Raw genomic sequence first — 19,713 nt, forward strand, 5'->3', positions numbered from 1 at the left:
GGAGAGGGCCACCCTGGATGGGGTACCAGTCCATCGCAGGGCACGATCACACACACATTCACACACTACGGACAATTTAGAGTCGCCAATCAGCCTACGACGCATGTCTATGGACTGGGGAAGGAAATCTAAGTACCTGGAGGAAACCCTCGAAGTACTGGGAGAACATGCAAACTCTGTGCACACCAACACCAGCAGTGCAAGGCAAACATACTGAGCACTTATCTAAACCCCAAAAGACTGTTAATCCAAACTAACTGAAGTACCATTGGGGAACATAGGACACATATTCTGTGACTACACCAGCTATTTCCTCATAGTGAATAAAATGTAAAATCAAATATATTTATTTGTCCACAAACAGCTCCCTGTCTCCAGGGTTTTCCATCACCATTTTTTATCCAGACATCCTGTTGCACTTGATGCACAGGATTACGGGATATGCAAGCATTCAATCTGGATGTGACTCTAATGTGTTCTTGCCTCAAAAACGTAAAGGAGCATAAGAAGTTAAAACGTTGTTGAACAAAAGAATTCATATTCAATTCTGAGTAAAAAAAAACCTGTCATTTATTTATTTATTTATATATTTTGGTAATTATGCAAATAATATTAAATACAACAAAGGTAACTATTTTAAAAAAAAAATCAGTAGAAACACAAAGAATTTCAGTACACAAAAATGTCAGATCTACACATTTAAATACGAAATATAGAGATTATCTCCAGGTGTTCCCGAACAAATATAAAAAGGGTAGAATTCATTTAAATGGTATACAAATCATTACACCTGCAAATCATTATAGTGCCATTAAATATGTATTTTTAAGAACCTTTTATGTAGAACTGGGTGATATCACAACATAATATAGATATTGTGATTGTAAGTTTTGTCATTAAACATTTTCCTGAGAAAAGGAAGCTCCTCGTACTTTTTTAAACATGTGACTTTATTGATAAAAAAAAAATATATATATATCCATTTTTGTACCAAAATATTAAATGTAATATTTTTCAGGTTAAATAATTTTTCTGTAGATATTAAATAGCAGTTTTACTGAAACCCAACAACAACAATAATAATAATAATAATAATAATAATAATAATAATAATAATCAATCTATTACTGTACCCTAATTCAGTCCTCAAAACTATAATATATCGACATTATGCAGCATTTAAATACTATGTTTTAGGTGAAGCAGCAAAAGAATGATTCAGAGCACATTTTGTCACCCAAAGCAAGATTTTCAGCAGTAGCAGCCCACTTAACCTGACCTCAGTCCCTTCTTCTTCAGCTACATCATAATTCAGGATGAAGAGTCCACCACACACTTGATAAAAAGCGTGTCGTCTTTGCAGTATGCATGCTTCGGGGAGCGCAGCTTGGCCAGAGGGCAGAAGAGAGGGCAGCCGCTGGCCACGTTCATGTCAGACACGGGCCGCTGGAACGACACAGACGAGAGATCTGGACGGAACGTGTCGATTACATGCTCTCTTTGGTGCTGGTCAATGAGGAAGAACGTCACCTGGAAAGATTCAGAAGGCCATTGTTACATCAGACTGTATGGTCATGTGAAAAAATAAGTACACCCCATGGAATTTGTTGGCTTTTTTGACATTTCTGGACAAGCAAACATTTGATCATCTTTGAAACAGTGCCAGTTAATAAAGTTATATATAAACAAAAAAAAAAAACGATCCCATCAAAACCATTCGCATATGTGCCAGAGCATATTGACCTGTTTTGCTGCGTCAACTGCAGCCATAGCAACAAGGATTTTATTCAAATCGAGAGAAAAGAGTCCAGTCAAGAAAATAGGAATAATCCTGTCTGGAGCTCTAGTTACTGGGTATGATGTTGTTTTTGGGTGATACATCATTGTAAGGAGCAGGTAATTGCGCACTGAGTGGCACTCATTCATTCCTACCTTGTGTTTGAAAGGCCATGAGAGAAGTGGGTCATACTCTCCTTTCATAATCACGAAGAAAAGAGAGACGTGCGTCCCTTTCCCGGCTCCGTCTCCGTGCATGTACAGCCGCATACACACTTTAAATCCATACCTGGATGTATAGAAGGCTGAAAAAAGGAAACAGATAATATTAATATTGCAAAATTGTAATAAATAAATTATGAATATGTAATTTATGTGTGTGTGTGTATATATATATATATATATATATATATATATATATATATATATATATGTGTGTGTGTGTGTGTGTGTGTGTGTGTGTGTGTATTTATATGTATACAGTGGGGGGAAATAAGTATTGGACGCGTGAACATTTTTTTCAGTAAATATATTTCCAATGAGGTTATTCACATGAAATTTTCACCAGACATCAGTATTAACTCAAGAAATCCACACATATAAAGAAATCCAAACATTAAAGTCCATAAATGAAGTTATGTGTAATAAAGCACAAGGACACAGAAAAAACACATCTAATTCATTTGAGAGAACTTAATTGGCCTTGAAAACTTAGTGAGCACATGACAGACTGGACAAAAAAAAACCCTTTAATACAGTAATAGCCAACTCAGTGAAGCATGGAATGCTTTTATTTTATACATAATGATTTTAATCCATGTATAAATGGAATTTTAAAAATATTTTCCAGGAATTATTTTCAAAATAAGAAAAATTTCTAATCTTATCTCAGGCATTTGTATGAAACACTTTAGACTTATAACAAAGACAAGAACGCTGTTCCCTTAATGACTAGAAGGGCATAACTGCAAACTCATTCATTCAATCAGTGTCAGTAAGCACTTTATCCTGGTCAGGATCACAGTCGATCCTCAGCATATCCCAGGACTATTGGTGCGAGGTGGGCATACACCCGGCATGTGACACTTGTCGTTACACTACTATGAGCTATTCAGTAACTACAGTGAAAATCATAGTAAAAGGTGAATAGTTAGGAGAGTGACGAATGTAAAGTGAGGACCTGCTGGTGGGAATTCAAGGCGCTATATACAGTACGTATACAGTGAGGTCCAAATGTCTTAGAGCACTATGAAAATGTGTCTATTCGGCGTTCTTTTCATCCACCCATCCATCCATTTTCCATACTGCTTATCCTACACAGGTTGGTGGGGAGCCTGGAGCCTATCCCAGGAAACTCGTCGCACAAGTTGGGGCAAATAGGACAGGCTGCCAACCCATCGCAGGGCACAATTGCACACACATTCACACACTACGGATAATCTGGAAATGCCAATCAGCCTACAAGGCTTGTCTTTATACTGGAGGAGGAAACTGGAGTACCCAGAGGAAACCCCGGAAGCATGGGGAGGACATGCAAACTGTGCACACACCAGGCGGAAATGGGATTCGAACCCCTAACCCCTGAGAAACAAGGCAAACGTGCTGACCACTAATCCACCGTGACCCCTGCATTCTTTTCAATTTAATAGAAAAAATGTCAATTACAAAATATATTATCAGCATCAAATCCAGTAAAAGGTATAATCTTATAAATATTCATGTGAATTTCTAAGTATTTTTTACACCCCTTTTTGCTTCAATGTCAGCATGCAAGCCACCGGTCGTGGACTCCAAAACGTTGTGTAAAACCTGATAAATCGTGTTCTATCAAATCCATTAGACTGTCATCTAAATAATCTACATAGACAAAAACTATATGGATAAACTCTTTCCACAAAGTTTTGAAGCACACAATTGTATAGAATGTCTTTGTCTGCTGTAACATTACAATTTCCCTTCTCTGGATCTAAGAGGATCAAACGTGTTCCAGCATGACAATGCACAAAGCGAGCTCCATGAAGACATGGTTTGCCAAGGTTGGAGTGGAAGAACTCGAGTGTCCTACACAGAGCCCTGACCTCAACCCCACTGAACACCTTTGGGATGAACTGGAACGCAGACTGCACCCCAGGCCTCCTCACCTGACATCAGTGCCCGACCTCTTGTAGCTGAATGAACACAAATCCCCACAACTATGCTCCAAAATCTAGTGGAAAGCCTTCGCAGAAGACTGGAGGTTATTATAACAGGAAAGGGGGAATAAATCTGCAATGGGATGTTCAAAAAGCACATATGGGTGTAATAGTCAGGTGTCTGCAAACCATTGGCCATATAGTGTATGTTCTTCGATGGAAGAGATAAGAACATGGATGCGGGACACGACTTTCAGGATTCCTTTAGTGCACACTACATGATTTTAACCCCAATGTCCCAGTCTCCGAGCCACTGCTGAGGCTACTTTCAAGCATGTCTTAGAGGAATTCAAATTCATCTGCTGTCATGCACAGCACATCCCTGAACCCAGTTAATCATTCGTCTATTTGTTTGTTTTGGAGGATGAGGGCAAACTGGAAGCAAAACAATAATGCTTTTAATTAACACAGCAAAAAATAAAAATCAACGTGACACGATTCCCAATAACAATTGACAATTAACAATAGCTGTACCTCTGGTTCTCTTTGCAGAACAGACAATCCTCACTACCAGTGTCTCCCCAACCACATTTTCCCTTATTTCTTGTTGAAGTCTCTCTCATTTATTTTCATGAGAAAGCAGGATTTAGTGATCAGGTGCTCTTCAGCAGGGATCTTTTCTGAGATTTTGAAAGTTATGTAGCGTGAACTTAAGTGCAATTACAGATGCAACTGCTAAAACAATACCGTTTTAATAATACACATATAGCGCACATGTATGCTGCTTCCAGCACCCCATCCATCCCTTTTCCATTCCGCTTATCCTACACAGGGTCACGGGGAGCCTGGAGCCTATCCCAGGGAACTCAGGGCACAAGGCGGGGGTGCCAATCCATTGTCGGGCACAATTGCACACACATTCACACACTACAGACAATATGAAAACGCCAGTCCGCCTACAATGCATATCTTTGGACAGGGGGAGGAAACCGGAGTACCCGGAGGAAACCCCGAATCAGGTGGGGAACATACAAACTCTGCGCACACTGTGTGGAGGAGAGATTCGAACCCCCAACCCCGGAGACGGTGTGTGCTCTGTTTTAAATTTTTCTGAAACTTGTTTTTTCCCAGTCGTGAAAGAAAAAAAATATATTTTCAGTGTGGTCTCAGAATTTTTGGACCCCACGTTTGGAGTTTTTCTCTTGCCACGTGTGACAGAATTCAACTCTCATGCCTTCTACATTGCATACAGATCCATCCTGTGCAGCGGGCAGGCAGTTGATGTGTGTGTGTGTGTATGTGTGTGTACATACCTGGTGAGTACTGGCTGCTCCTTTGCCCTGTAGCTGCTTCTCTTAGCTTCTGACTGACATCACAGATCTTCCAGAGAAACGTGCCGTCGTAGGACACGTCCTGCTGTGCGTTGATGCTCTGCTGCAGGGAGACGATGTGTACATCTTTCCTGATCATTCTCTGCTGCTGGTCTGCAACCTAAAAACACCACAGCAGACAGGCCCTTACTGTCAAACAGGACATTTCTAAATCCTAACGTAGCTGCTGAAACCGCAGCCTTGCGACAGTATAACACTCCACAGAGATTTCTTTTTACTTTTTACAGTATGTGCATTATAAAGCGATGAGCTTTCTCAGATTCGGCAGAATGAACACATTTACCATATTTACCACAAAGCCTAAACTATTCCACTGTGCCGTGACCCTATCACTGAGTATCAGCTCTTAAAATGAGAATCGTGAGCGTAGGGATGTAATCTTGCAAAGCTACACAACTCTGGGCTGATAACAAGCTGGCTCATGCAGCAATACTGATAGAGTTGCAATCAAAATTATTCAACCCCAGGAAGATTCTACAGGGCCATAACAGTCAAGTGAATATAAAAAAAAACCCCATAGAAAATCTCTGGTGGGATTTGAAGAAGGCGGTTGCAGCACGCAAACCCAAGAATATTACTGAACTGGAGGCCATTGCTCATGAGGAATGGGCTGAGATTCCTCAGGAACGCTGCCAGAAGCTGGTGTCTGGCTATGCATCTCGTTTGCAGCAGGACATAACAGCAAAACATGCTCTACTAAGTACTAAAGATGCTTCCCATGAAGCGGTTGAATCATTTTGAAACATTTTAAGTCGCATTTTCAGTTGAATTTGAGGAAACCACTGGAAGCGTTCGTTGTGTTGAACTATTTCAATTGCTTTTGTTTGATTTGTTCATCGCAAACAGCTGAACGTCTGTAAATTTTGACAATAAACCTGATTTACAATGGGGGTTGAATAATTTTGATTGCAACTGTATGTCTCTATCACCTGAGTTGCTCTGAGTTCATGGACGTGACTCGCAAACTCACCCTCTGAGGCTATTATAGATACTCGCAGCAGTCCCAAGTAATAATCTCTCCGTTTATTTCTACGGGAAATGTAAATCAAACCCCCATTTAATGTATGAATTCATGTATAAATCTCACACTGCAAAATGATTTTTACAGCATGTTTTACAATGAATTCCTTTCTAATTCGCTGTATCAGTAATTCACAGTCAGACACAAGTGCATCTTATTTGCTGAGCAAAGATGAAATGAAAACAGGATGAAAATAATGAACTTGTTTTGTCTAACAGAAAATGAATTTAGACAGTTGAAATGACTATTTACATTATTGATTGAGATGAAACAGCACGCACGGATGATTGCGCACAGGTGCTGGAGCAGCTTTTGTTAACCTCATTAGCATTACCAGTGCAAATGATTTGCAAAGGAGTCAATTTGTGGGTATGATTCACAGTTAAAACATGAATTTATTTCCTAGGACTGAGAGCCATGTTTACCAAAAATGTTCTTCCTGACTATTTGTGCTGGTGAGTGCTGATAATTTAGTTTCTAATAGAGGTTTTCGACTAAAACCATGCTTTCAAATAAAATACAGCCAAATCTTGAATAATGAATACACTGTGGGCACAATATAAACTCCTCTTTTTTTTTTTTTACTGTTTTCTATTTTTTTACTTTCAGTCATAGAACAGGCAACGATGTGGTGTTTTGCCTCAACATGGTTATCTACCTTACCAAGCAGGTTCCAAAACTTTCTAATCCATGTATAATTTCATTTTGCGCATCCCAATCTATTTGGGAACTGTACAGTCTGTAATTTTCAACATGTCTCTGAAAAATGATACTTTAGTGAAATGGAAATATGCGGCCAATAGTGAAATAAAATCCGACTTTTAAATGTACTAAAGTAAAAGTATTTGAAAAAGAAATAAGTTTAAAGTCATGTTTTCATGTGAAAAGTAACTCTGATTACTTGTCTAATTACCTTAATGAGTTTATTTATAAAGCAACTATGCTGGTTTGCCTGAAAATATCATTCAGTAAGTTTGCTGGACATATGCATGACTAGCGCTACCTAGTTTGCTAATGAATAAATCATAAGTAAATAAACAGTATTTACCATTAGATAGAATGTGACTTGTGTAGACAGATACATCAGTTAACATGCAAATGAAGCTAGTCTAAGCTGGGATTAGCAACTAAAACAGACTAAGTTAGTTATACGTCCATAAAAGAAACCTGTCTAAGTTAAATATAGCTAGTAAATTAGCAAAACTAACCTTGTTAAATATTAAAACTAACCTAGTTAAATATAGCTATTAAATTAGCGAAACTAACCTCAACACGCAAACATTCAAATTCTATTAATTCATGCCTTCCTGGGAGGCAAAGGAGACACCTCGTTTTACACAAGTCTTTGATTACTAATAATAATGTTTTTATTGAAACATTTTACTGAGGTAGGGCCAGGGGCGATCATCCTCAAGTTCAACACTGCAGTCCAGTAGCTTATCAATGTTCTGACACACACACAGATAGCTATAACGCTAATTAGTGTGTAGCGTGAGAAGGTCGCCGCAATGACAGAGTGGCATGTAGGTTTTTTTCTAAACTGATCAACTTAAATGGATGCTAAATTCAAGCCCATTCGATCGATGTATAGTGAGCCCATTCGATCGATGTATAGTGTCCAGTCCTTGGTTGATGAGAGAAATCGAGATCTTCATGATTTGTACCAAGTACTCTGAAAGTCTAAATAAAAATATAAGGGGTAAAATGTAAATGCTATTTTCTTGGAAATGTAATTATATAAAAGTACAATTATCCATATTGGCACCCTGTCCAGGGTGTACCCCGCCTTGTGCCCGATGCTTCCTGAGATAGCCTCCCGGTTCCCCGTGACTCTGAAGTGAAGGATAAGCGGTATAGAAGATGAATGGATGGACAATTATCCATAAGATAAAGTATAAATACGCCAAAATACTAGTTAAGTGTAGTAACAAAGTAGAATTGCTCAAGTGTTTTCCATCGCTGACTACCTGCTCAACAATTTTCACGTGGTGAAACTTTACCTAAGGAGACGTCTGCTTAACATTTAAGGAATGAGTCTCCAGTGTCAGCGTTTTGTCACAGTCAGAGGTAAAGCTGTAACTTTAAGTTTTCCGCCATGCGAATCTAAAGAGTCTAATCTAATCGAGAGGGCAACTATGATTCACGTCAGGCCTTATCACACCACCTTGTTATTATTATTATTAATTATTTTCCTATAACAGCATGCCCCCAAGTGTTTTATTCATTACATACAGAAATTAGCTGATAGTTGATTCATTATAATAATTTCTGCTTAGTATCTGTGCTATGAGAGGGAAACTCTCATAAATGCATATGCAATAAGGCAAAACAGTAGCAACCATCCGCTTGATCTTACTATATTATAGGCACTAAAAGTATCTTGGGCCTGTTTAGTGAATCGCTACAGTTTTTTAATGGTTAGTTTTAGTGAGCTAAAAAAATGATCTGACAAAATTTTTTTAAGTAAATGTCAATGAGTAGCAGAGGAGGAACTGGATCCTTCAATGTATGTGTGTAATATGTGTATGTGTTCTCACTGAATTACAAACTCACAGATTTCACCCTGATTATGGAAGAACGGTTTGACACGACAGCAACGGGAAGACTAATTGCACCCATACTGATGATAGTAGAATCAGTTAATCGTGCTTGAGGAGCACTGATAAGGTAGTCAATATGAAGCACTTTGGTAGGGTTATGACATCTTTAATGGGCTTTCAGTAGGAGATAACAAGCCACACATCTTTTAATGGTGTTCCTCGCTGGGGTTTTATCACAATAAGGTTGTAATTTTAAAAAAAAAGAAAAGAAAAAGAAAAAAAAAGGAAATTAGTGAAGCTAAAAAGCAACTAGCAGAGTTGCTAGTGATAAGCCAGAGATGTGGTAATATACTACTGTATGTTAGATTGTAATAAAGAGATAATTATTCAGTTTATGCTACACTGGTTTTGAAGAAGATCCATATATTCTCTAAGCAAATCATTTAACCCTTGCGCTACCACTGACCTTTTAATATGCCATGAGAAGATTATTATATCATACAGTTCCACCCCTACTTAGTGTTAAACCATTTTAAATCAAAGCATATCAGTGATCATCCTCAGTAACATACCACGCTCTCCAAGTGCTCCAACAGCTGCATGCTTTTGTGGGAGTCTCTGTCCAGGGCTGCCACGGTGAGCTGGGTTTTCTCCACCTCACGGTTGAGTGCCGAGATGATGTTTTCCATGATCTGCAGCCTCTGCTGAAGTGCGTGAAGCTGCTGGCCCACTTCCAGCTCAGCTTGGTCATCGTGAAGGCTCAGTGCCATGTCGTTCACTCCTCCATCCTCTCCGTCGGTCTCTAACTCACTAGCCGACTGTGCACAGACGGAAGGTGAGCTCTGGCCATGGAGGAGCAGGTCCAGGCCTGGAAAGTGTACACTCCTCTCAGGTGGGGAAGGAACAGAGACCCGAACGCCCCTGAGGACCTCCAGGAGGAGCTGGAGGTGGGCCGCGGAACTGCAGCTTTCATGTTCTCGCACTTTCTCCACATTTCCCTGAAAGAACAAGAAGGGCAGTCAGTGTTATAAATCATTAACGCTGTTGTCTAAATCAGTATCATCAATGGTAGAACACCGAACACCTTGTTTTTTTCTCCCATTAAAGGGGCAGACTGTAATTTTTAAAAGCCCATTGCTGACTAAAAACAGAATTGAAACTGTAATAAAAACATTGTCAAGACTTCCTCTTCCCTCTTAAACAAATGGCTCGCTCAACTGTGTTGAAATTATGCCTTGTGATTGGCTTTTATAGAAAAGTATCAAAGCTATGTAGCTTTGCTCTGGCTGTGGGTGGAGCTAATTTCTGGGCCAGAAAAAAATGCAAACAAGAGCCTGAAATAAAACAAATTAGCCTGATCAACTGCATGGAAACACTGTAAATGACAGTTTTTCTCTGGTATCATTGTAATTATCATTATTACAAGTCTATCAACCTTTTAATCTTTGAATACTTTTTACTTACTGCACCTTTAAGTAAACAAAAATACTATTTAATTAGTTTCTCACATAACTAGTGATAATTGCTTGTTGATACTTCTCAATCTTAATCTTCTCAATAATTATCATATTGGTAAAGAAGCTTTAGACAAATTTATTCGAAAGGGTTACCTTAAATGCGCATCCAACTTCAGAGAAGAGACACGTCTCTTTCCTTTTGGAATTTGCTTGCTTATTATCCTTAAAAATATAGATATTCATGTTAAGCACACACACACACACACACACACACACAAAGCATAGAAAATTATAGGTTTAACCTTATGTCCAAGCCTTTTCATGACGTACCGTGTAATATTATCAGCCAAAAAACAAGATTAATGTTTTATTTTATATCTTAGAAAGTCTTTTGGGGGTTTTTTTTGTTGTTGTTATTTTACCTTCTGCCGTTTCTCTACTTTCGCAGCCTTCTTGTCACTGGGACACACGTGCTTCTGTAAGAGAAAATAGGCTTAAATGGACGTTATGCTTCAGAAGTTTTTAAATACACCACCACTCTTTTGTATTCCATTAACAGCACATCAGTAGTGAAGCAAGAAGGATTAGTGCTCTTTTCCAATCTTGTTCATTCTCATCAAGATAAGCTGTCACTATATATATATACATACATACATATATATATATATATATATATATATATATATATATATATATACATACACACACACACACACACACACACACACATATATATATATATATATATGTGTGTGTGTGTGTGTGTGTGTGTGTGTGTGTATAAGATCATTTTGCCACATATGCCCCTTATGTGTTTGAAGACGCTTTGAAAAGTTTTAGTCATTAAAAGTCTGGAGTCCTCTTTAAGTGTGGATTAAATCAGTGTCAGGGTTCTAAGATTTAAACCTTTTATTATATCTTTCCTCTTTTGCTTCTCTAATCCATGTCCCTGAGCTCTTGGATCAGTTTGCATGACAGCAGAAGAAATATGGCTCTGGAGATTCTACGGCTTAGAGGCACCCACAGGGGTTTCACCAAGGGCAAACTACCCTCAAACTTTGTCTGGCTACTGCCGAGATGAGGGCTGTATGAGGTCATGCAATATCTGAGCTGCAAAAATTCTCATATGTACGAAAGACACTCCTTATAGGACAAATCTGTATTTCTTGTTTTGCTTTCTTTACGTATACATGTTATAAGGTGGGATTAAATACGCCTCTGGGATTTGGTGCAAAATGTCATGGGCTGTGTTATAAATGGCATGCTTTTTATACTTTTATACTACATACCATCCTTCTTGTAGTGTCTTTTAGTGTACTACACATGAATGTCAATCATGCTAAAAAAGAAAAGCTTTAAGGCTTTAATAACCTAACTGACTTTCATTTTGGAACAGGAATGCAACGAAATGGCAAACGTTAATCCAAAACCTAGCATAACTGCCATAACTAGCATATTTAAGTAAGCGTATCAATTCTCCCAGGGTCTTATGTTCCCAAGATTTATACGGCGCATAATGAACACATGGTGATTTAAAGCTGGAGTTAGGTTTCAGCATAAGTGAGAGCTGGGATATATCATACTTAACATTTTGTTCCTTTTATGACCGTTTACTGTGATTTATAGGCTACAGTATGGCATTTCTTCAGTTTAGTGCATACATTTCACTATTGTTCAAGTATGGACTGTATGAATATAACAGCTTTTTTTTTCTTTTCTTTCTTTTTCTTTTTTTTAATTTATTTTAGAGCAGAACAAATGAGGGTTCAGCATGTGCAACCTAGTTAATATTCCAAGTTCATAACTTTCATAAATTTCTAGTCTGGATGAAGTATGGATTTTAAACGAATGTATGTTGTTATTCATTGAAATGTGTCTTTAGTGTTTAAAGTTAAAAGGTAATAAAGTTAATACGGCCCTGGTAAAATGAGTCCTGACTACATAAAACCTTTGGAAATGTTTACTTAATGGGTGTGTTAACAGAATACTGAACTGGGGAACATAGGACCCTGGGAACACAGGAATGACCCTAATAGCTAGCATTACTGCCATGACTAGCATAGCTAATATTATTTTCTGTACAAGTCACAGCTAGTTAATAACTAAGGAAGTTTTTAGGAACAGGAAAGATACTACAGTGTATACACTCATTTACACTAACATAACTAGCATAGCTAATAACTAGCATTAATGACATAACTAACATAGCTATTTTTATTTTCTGTACATAAGTCACAGCTAGTTAATAACCCAAAGACATTTTAAAGAACAAGAAAAATACTACACTGTATGTCATAACTTCCATAAAGTAATTTGTATTTAACATAAATAAAGGTACTTTGATATTTATTTTTAATCCTTGGATGAAATCAGATCTAGACCTCTTAACTCCACTGTTAGCCACAATCCTAAACTGCACTGTGAGTACTGAACTACTTTTTGAGTAGTAGCTAATTATGCTAACTTATTCTCACAGAGAAATGTAGCTTGCTATGCTACATGACCAAAATAGACAAGTTACATACATGTCTACGATCAATTCTGCTAATTACACATGATATTTAAAAGACGTTTCCGGAGACTTTGTTCTTGTTTTATTTAAGACGCTACACTCCATGACTCAGGGTCATCAAAATGGCATTGCATTAAAAATAAATAAATAAAAAACATAAAAAACCAAGCAAACAAACAAACGAAAATAAAAGCTCCACTGCACTGGCAACCTTGAAAGAAAAATGTGAGACATTAGCTCTTTTTCTGATGCCTCAGAAGAGGTACAGCCATAGCATCTCCTCGACACCCTCTGACATGATGACACTACTAAAAATTGCAACACTCGCTGAGGTAATGCGGCCATGTTGGAATCGGTGATGAGAAACCTGAACTAAGCCGCTCACTTATTTACATTCCTTTCACACAATTCAGAAAATACCAATTACCAGTCCAGGATTTCTTTCTTTTTTTTCCTCACAAATCAGTGTCAGAGAGAGGGAGAGAGAAGGAGAGGGAGAGGGAGAGAGAGGGAGAGAGAGGGAGAGAGAGAGAGGGAGAGAGAAGGAGAGGGAGAGAGAGAGGGAGACAGAGGGAGAGAGAGGGAGAGAGAGGGAGAGAGAGGGAGCTGGCATATTAACATCCAGTAACCTTTAGCAAATTAAGCACAGGAAAAATCTATATGAACAAGCTAACAAGCCACTCTGTCTACTATTGTAGGCTAATTAATGCTGTGTAATGTAATTAAATATTAAGGCAAGTCCACAGAAACTTAGATTAACTCCTGATATGTTTCATGGATTAAGTAAGTCATCATACTATATGTTTTTTTTCTTACTTTATAAAGAAAATCCACACATCCTGTTGTTTTCGATTTGCTCTTTTCAATTCTGATTAAAAGTGTGCAGTTCAACAACATCCGCCTCAAAAGGTGCGCACTAGCTCTCAATACATTTAAATAACTTGGTTTCTACATTACATACAGTATCAGTTATTACAGATGCACCGATAGTAAATTTCTCAGCCGATACCGATCACCGATTATTCAGAGTGATATCGGCCGACACCGATACCGATAGTTCTACCTTTTATGCCTTCTTATAAATTAATAAGAATTAATTCCACAATTCTGAAAGAAATGCAAATAAAAACTTTATTCTCTCCGTTTCAACAAGTTGTTTCACAGTAACTGGTCTCATAAACAGAAAACACATTACCCTAATTAACATTAACACATTCATTAAATTCTGAAGATTAAAGTAAGATTTCTTAACTTATTGAATGTTATTCATTCATAATAACATTGATTGAATTCTAAAAAACCTCCTGATAGTCTCACATTCACTCACCACAAACAAAAGCGAACTGCTGCAGTGAACTGCTGCAGTTTCCGGTGTTAAATTTTTATCAGTGCAGAGATTACAAACTGCAGTTTTGCCGTCATTCCACACGAGAGACATCTTCTTTACACACAGCACAAAATCGATGTTTTCCCGCCCTCTTTTGATTGATAATCGGCCCTGATCATCAGTTGTTTTTAAACTATCGGCAGATTGCCCATAAAGTGAAAAATTGCCTTTATCGGCCGATAATCGGTATCGGTGCATCTCTATCAGTTATATCATATGGAGTAGGGGATGGCAGTTTTACATTAGTTTTTACAATTTTTTACAAGCTGCTTCCTCTTGGTCTCCTGCAATATACAGCATACAAGATAATGCAGGGATTCTACACAGCGCTACATACAGTATAAATAATGCAACCCTAGTAAGACAAACAACATGTCCAGTAGAATGCACAAGTGCAAAATTATGTTTGTGCTGCTAGGACTTTGATTTGAACTGGACTGGAACTGCAAACTGAAGTTTGGAATTAGAAAAAGAGGAAATCCTTTACTGCCATCTATACATGTACGTATATAAAGTACAGCAAAATTCTTTTCTTTGCATATCCCAGCTGGTTAGTTAGCTGGGGTCAGAGCGCAGGGTCATGATACAGTGCTCCTAAAACAGAACAGGTCAATGACCTTGCTCATGAACCACGGTAGCAGCTTGGTGGTGCTGGGGATTGAACCCCTGACCTTCTAATCAGTGACCAGTGACCCTTGCTTTTGGCATTCTCAGCCCTGATCATTTAAAAATGTAATAAAATCAAATAAAACATCAATTAAAACATTAAGTGCAAATTTCTTATTTCACTGAAAACCCTAACAAGTTGACTGTGCTCAACTGAAAGAGTAAACTTGTTACCTCAATTTACTTGAGTAATGGGGTCTCCCAAAACCCACTGGTATATTTAAGTTGATTTAACTTGGCGCTCATGTAGACTCTACTTAAATTGTTAAGTTCATTTAACTTGATGTTCATACAGTGTAATTTATAGTTTACGGAACGGGACTCGAACACCGTCGTCTCTACTACTCATGATGACTTCTTGAACTTCATTACACCGGAACTAGCAACAGACGAGACGAAGAGGACCGCCTTTTGAAATGATCTACCAATCAGTGCATTAGTTCTCTTGTTGCCAGGTGGAACTCCTTACATGGCCAATCACATCAAAAGAAGACCAGAGTGAGCTATTTTAATAAATCATGATTTTTGAGTTCGTAACACTTGAAATCTTAAGTTTATGTATTTTGCAGGTAAAATCAAAATTGATTTATGGGTCCAAAATGCAACGCTTTATCTTTTGTAATGTTTAGTCATGATTACTTGATTGTTTAAGTAAAGACTGCTAGGGTTCACAGTGTTCTTGAATATTTCAGATTCACTAAATTCAAATTCAGCATGGGGAACTTGGTAATTTCCTGGCTGCTGATTGGCTCAGTGTTTGCGTTTTCTCAAAGTTCTTGGGCATAACACTATAGAAACCTAAATTCAATTAACTGAACTTGAAATAGTGATGCTAACAAAGTCGAATTTAGATTTTACACTCCTGGGCCCAGTTTCCCAAATATACTGTAAAGTTAGGACTAATTTAGAGGTGTGGATCAAGATGGAGGAGTGGATCCAACGAGACCCATTAAAAAAGTCATGTAAGCGGGCGGTTGTTATTTTCATGAGGTACGATTGGGCAGTCGGATATGAAGCTCACGGGACAAAGAAAGAGAGCATTGATTAACATGGGAGAATACTGGAGGCGGTTGGTTGCTCGTGTGTGGCTCGATTACTGCATTAATGCATTCGTCTTCAATAAATGACTAAATTTATTCATATTTGTATTCGGTAAACAGAACCGGCCGATGTCATAAATATTGCGGGTGGACACAAACAAAAACAGTAACTGCAAGAGCGAGTGAGATTGGTCGGATTTCTTTGTGGAGAGAGTGGAAGTGGGTTTTATTTTTTTTAAAGTCCCACACCCAAGCACACCTCTAGATTAAAGTTGTTATCATAGAGATGGTATTTGTAGTGCAAGGATTTTAGGATACTCAGTCCTGATTGGTTTAAAACTGACTTTCAATATGTACAATTTCTAAACTTTTTATAGTTACAAAATTCAAATCTGAATCCTAGTGGCACAAACATCATTCCACACCAACTACACAATTCAGCCAAAATTAAAATAAACAAATAAATAAATAAAATTAGCATTAGGGAAAAACAACATCAGGATTTGTTCACTCTTCCAGTCATCGACCCATTCATAACCTGTAATGTAATGGATGTAATATTACGGGACTTCTGATGGCAACTGGTTGCACCAGAACTAATTTAGGGGTTTCACAGCAATGGGGTAAATATTTCTGCAATCGTGTTTTTCTTTGTAAATAATTTTCCAAACTATATCAAAATTTTCCCCTCCACTTCAATATCATGGCTCCTTTTCTGTACATTCATGAAATATAATCCCAATCATTTGAAAGGCCATTTCATTTTCATGCTGTGACACTAGAAAGTGTGGAACAGTTCAAAGAGCATTTATGCAAGTCACTGTACATGGAAGGGATGTTCTTACCTGGAGCTCTGAAGGGCTCAGAGGGCAGGAACATGTAGGACACGTGCTCTTATTATTGGGACAGCCTTTCTCCAGGTGAGTGGCCAACGTCTTCCTCAAAACCATCAAGCCACAGCCAACATTGCAGGGGATTAAGGCGTACTCACACTGACTCTGATGCTCCTAGAAGATTTCCACAAGCTACAGTCAGGATATTTCAGGAATAGTTGGTTATTTATTTCTTTATTTGTATTTTTTTTTAAAACATCTGGTAACAATTCAAGTTTCCATTTAATAAAAGGGTTCAGTGTCCATTTTTGGAACTGCTGTTTTGATATATAATAATGTCTTTAATCTGTCTGATATATATTTTTTGCCATAGAATTTTTATTGGGAAATCGCATTTTACATATTATAACACCCCATCCAACAACCCCCACCATACCCAGCCCCAATACAATAATCGCAGCCAAAACCAAAAGAATGGTGGGGGGGGGGGGGAATAACCCTAAAGTAACATGATTAGTATTTACAGTATACTGTCCCTCAATCCATCTCCAGGGTGTGTACATCATTGTAGTAGGTAATAAATTGTTGCCATTTTTCCAAAAATGATTCACCCCTGCCTCTGATCTTATACTTGCTTTTTTCAAGATTTAAAAAGAAGATTAAATCTTTAAGCCAGACTTATATAGAGGGGGGTTGTGGAGAGGTCCAAGACAGCAATATTCTGCGCCGAGCAAGCAATGATGCAAAAGCCACAACACTAGCTTGTTTATGGTTCAGAGGCTGACGCTGATCTGTGTGATCTTTTAAATTGGTTAAAGTTTATAGCTGCACCTTTTTTTTTCCAGTCATGAGTAAACATGCGTTCGCCAACATTCCAGTACAAAAAGTCCAGCTATATATATTTTTAATGTTTTAATAGCTCTTTAGGACTAAATCCCATTTTAATAAACTCTTTTATCTCCAAAAAAAAAAAAAATTAAAAGCACCTTTTCAGGACATCACCAAGGTCAAAGCAAAAAAAAAAAAAAATCAGACAAAAGATCAAAAAGACAGTGAGAGATGACTGAAGTATGAAAGCCTTGTCCACTTACACCAAGAAAGTCTTTAGAAGCAACATGAGAACGCTGCAAGAAAAAAAAAGAACACAAACCGTTCATGCTCTCTGACTGGCAGATTTAGTGAGATTGAAAAAGCTAAGAAGCTGCTGTGCCGCTTTGGAGAAGTGCTAGTGGTTGGATTGTGCAATGAGGTGACCACAAAATCCTGCTCTCATATCCAAACCACATTCCAGTGGTGTCCTGTAGTAGTAATGTAGGCCAGCAGACCATAAAAAAAGCTTAGCTAAAAGGTTAGTGTGTCTCTGCGGCCCTGAATGGCCAATTACATCAGATCAGAAACTTTGCAGATCTCATTTTCAGGTTGGTTCCAAATGTAAAAGTGCAGATGTAATTTCTCATTTTGGCCTGAAGGTACGTTTTATGGGAAGAGCTAATTACGGCCATTTTCACGACCTTTTTTTGCTGCTGGGGTTGCCAGTTCGATCTATTAAGAACGTACATACAAATGAAGACAGGCACACCTTCCTAATTTACACATGGCTGGTGAAATATTAAACCCTCTTGCGTGTGTCTTTCAGTCAGCAGAGAAACACGCAGATCCAAATTCATATTTTACCTTGACATTTGTTATTGGGGTTTTTATATTACATTTAATTTTCAAACTTGATTAAATATGAGTTGCTTCTATCTAGGCAAATACAATACACAATATTATACTGGCATGATATCCAGTAACGTTTACTAGAAATGATATGCTCTCGGGGCTCTCCTCGCTTTAAATGAAAGATAAATGGACAGTGTTTGGCGTGAAATAAAATCCATATTCGACTCAACTATCATTAGAGAAGTATGTATTTAACATCAGCTAACTATATTTATTGGGGATGCCACCGAAATATATCAGCCGGAAATGGTCAAACGGCACTTAAAGAGGAAAAAAGGACAATATTTTTAACGTACAAAGATTAAATAGTCCTAAGTGCCAAATCTAACACTTGACAAAAAATGTTAACGGTAATGATCACATTAAAGTGATTAACTATGCTGTTTAATCTTTTCATTTTCGTTTTCCTGCACTGGAAGTGAATGAAAAATGTCAGCCATGTGGACAGTAGAGAACCAATTTGTAAAAAGATTACATCATACATGTACTGTAATGTAATATAATAGTTGGGTTTTTTTTTTTTTTTACTGTCTCCTGTAAATTTCTTTGGAATCACCTAAAAATCCACCATCTGAGTCCCAATCCAGCTGAATTTTCGTTGTTGCCGCTGCCAGCAAGCAGTTCCCAACCGCACGACTTATAATATTATTACGCCCTCCCATACTCTCCTTAAACCTGAAATGTTAGAAATGCTTGTTTTCCTGTCTCTTTTTAGGCCATCCATTCTGGACAATTAAACTGTTCATTACAATATTTAAAAATGGAAAATCATGAGCAGGGAAAAACAATATCGCACAAGCCTACATTTATTATACTATGCATCAGTAACCCTGGCTTTTAAGGTGCAGAAAGCCATGGGTATAAACAGGATTTTAGTGTGGTATGATCTCCAAAGTACTGGTAACTTATTTTGCGTAACTAAAGTACGACATACTGTATATCGCTTTACAACAGTTAGTTCTGGGCCACTAATTTGATTGGACAAGCAGCATTCCAAGGGGCTGATATTTAGTATAATAACACTGGTGCATTTCACTGTTGTTTGTATACATCCTCTAATCAGTGTTCACTATGGCTGAATCACAGCCATGCTGATAATCAGTACAACAACACTCTTCCTCATGTGATATTGCTTAATTATATGCAGAGGTTGGTTCTCCTGGTTTTTAGGCATCTGTACTTTACTTGTGTTTTATTTGCTACACTTCTCTATAATCACAGAGAGTACTTGAAAAG

General features: G+C 37.8%; 1 protein-coding gene across 1 annotated transcript in view; it reads right to left on the reverse strand.

Annotated features, from left to right (window-relative positions):
- Positions 1-801: 801 nt before the first annotated feature.
- traf1 (TNF receptor-associated factor 1) overlaps positions 802-19,713 on the reverse strand; it is a 28,291-nt gene continuing 9,379 nt past the window's right edge. The window contains exons 4-10 of the mRNA XM_053625580.1: positions 16,768-16,929; positions 10,740-10,793; positions 10,471-10,539; positions 9,433-9,858; positions 5,222-5,399; positions 1,933-2,081; positions 802-1,530 (exon numbers count right to left, since the gene is read on the reverse strand). Of these exons, the coding sequence (XP_053481555.1) occupies positions 1,312-1,530; positions 1,933-2,081; positions 5,222-5,399; positions 9,433-9,858; positions 10,471-10,539; positions 10,740-10,793; positions 16,768-16,929 (1,257 nt within the window). The 3' untranslated portion in view covers positions 802-1,311. The remainder of the gene's footprint in view (positions 1,531-1,932; positions 2,082-5,221; positions 5,400-9,432; positions 9,859-10,470; positions 10,540-10,739; positions 10,794-16,767; positions 16,930-19,713) is intronic.

This window comes from Ictalurus furcatus, chromosome 5 (genome assembly GCF_023375685.1).
Source record: "Ictalurus furcatus strain D&B chromosome 5, Billie_1.0, whole genome shotgun sequence".
Lineage (NCBI taxonomy): Eukaryota > Metazoa > Chordata > Actinopteri > Siluriformes > Ictaluridae > Ictalurus > Ictalurus furcatus.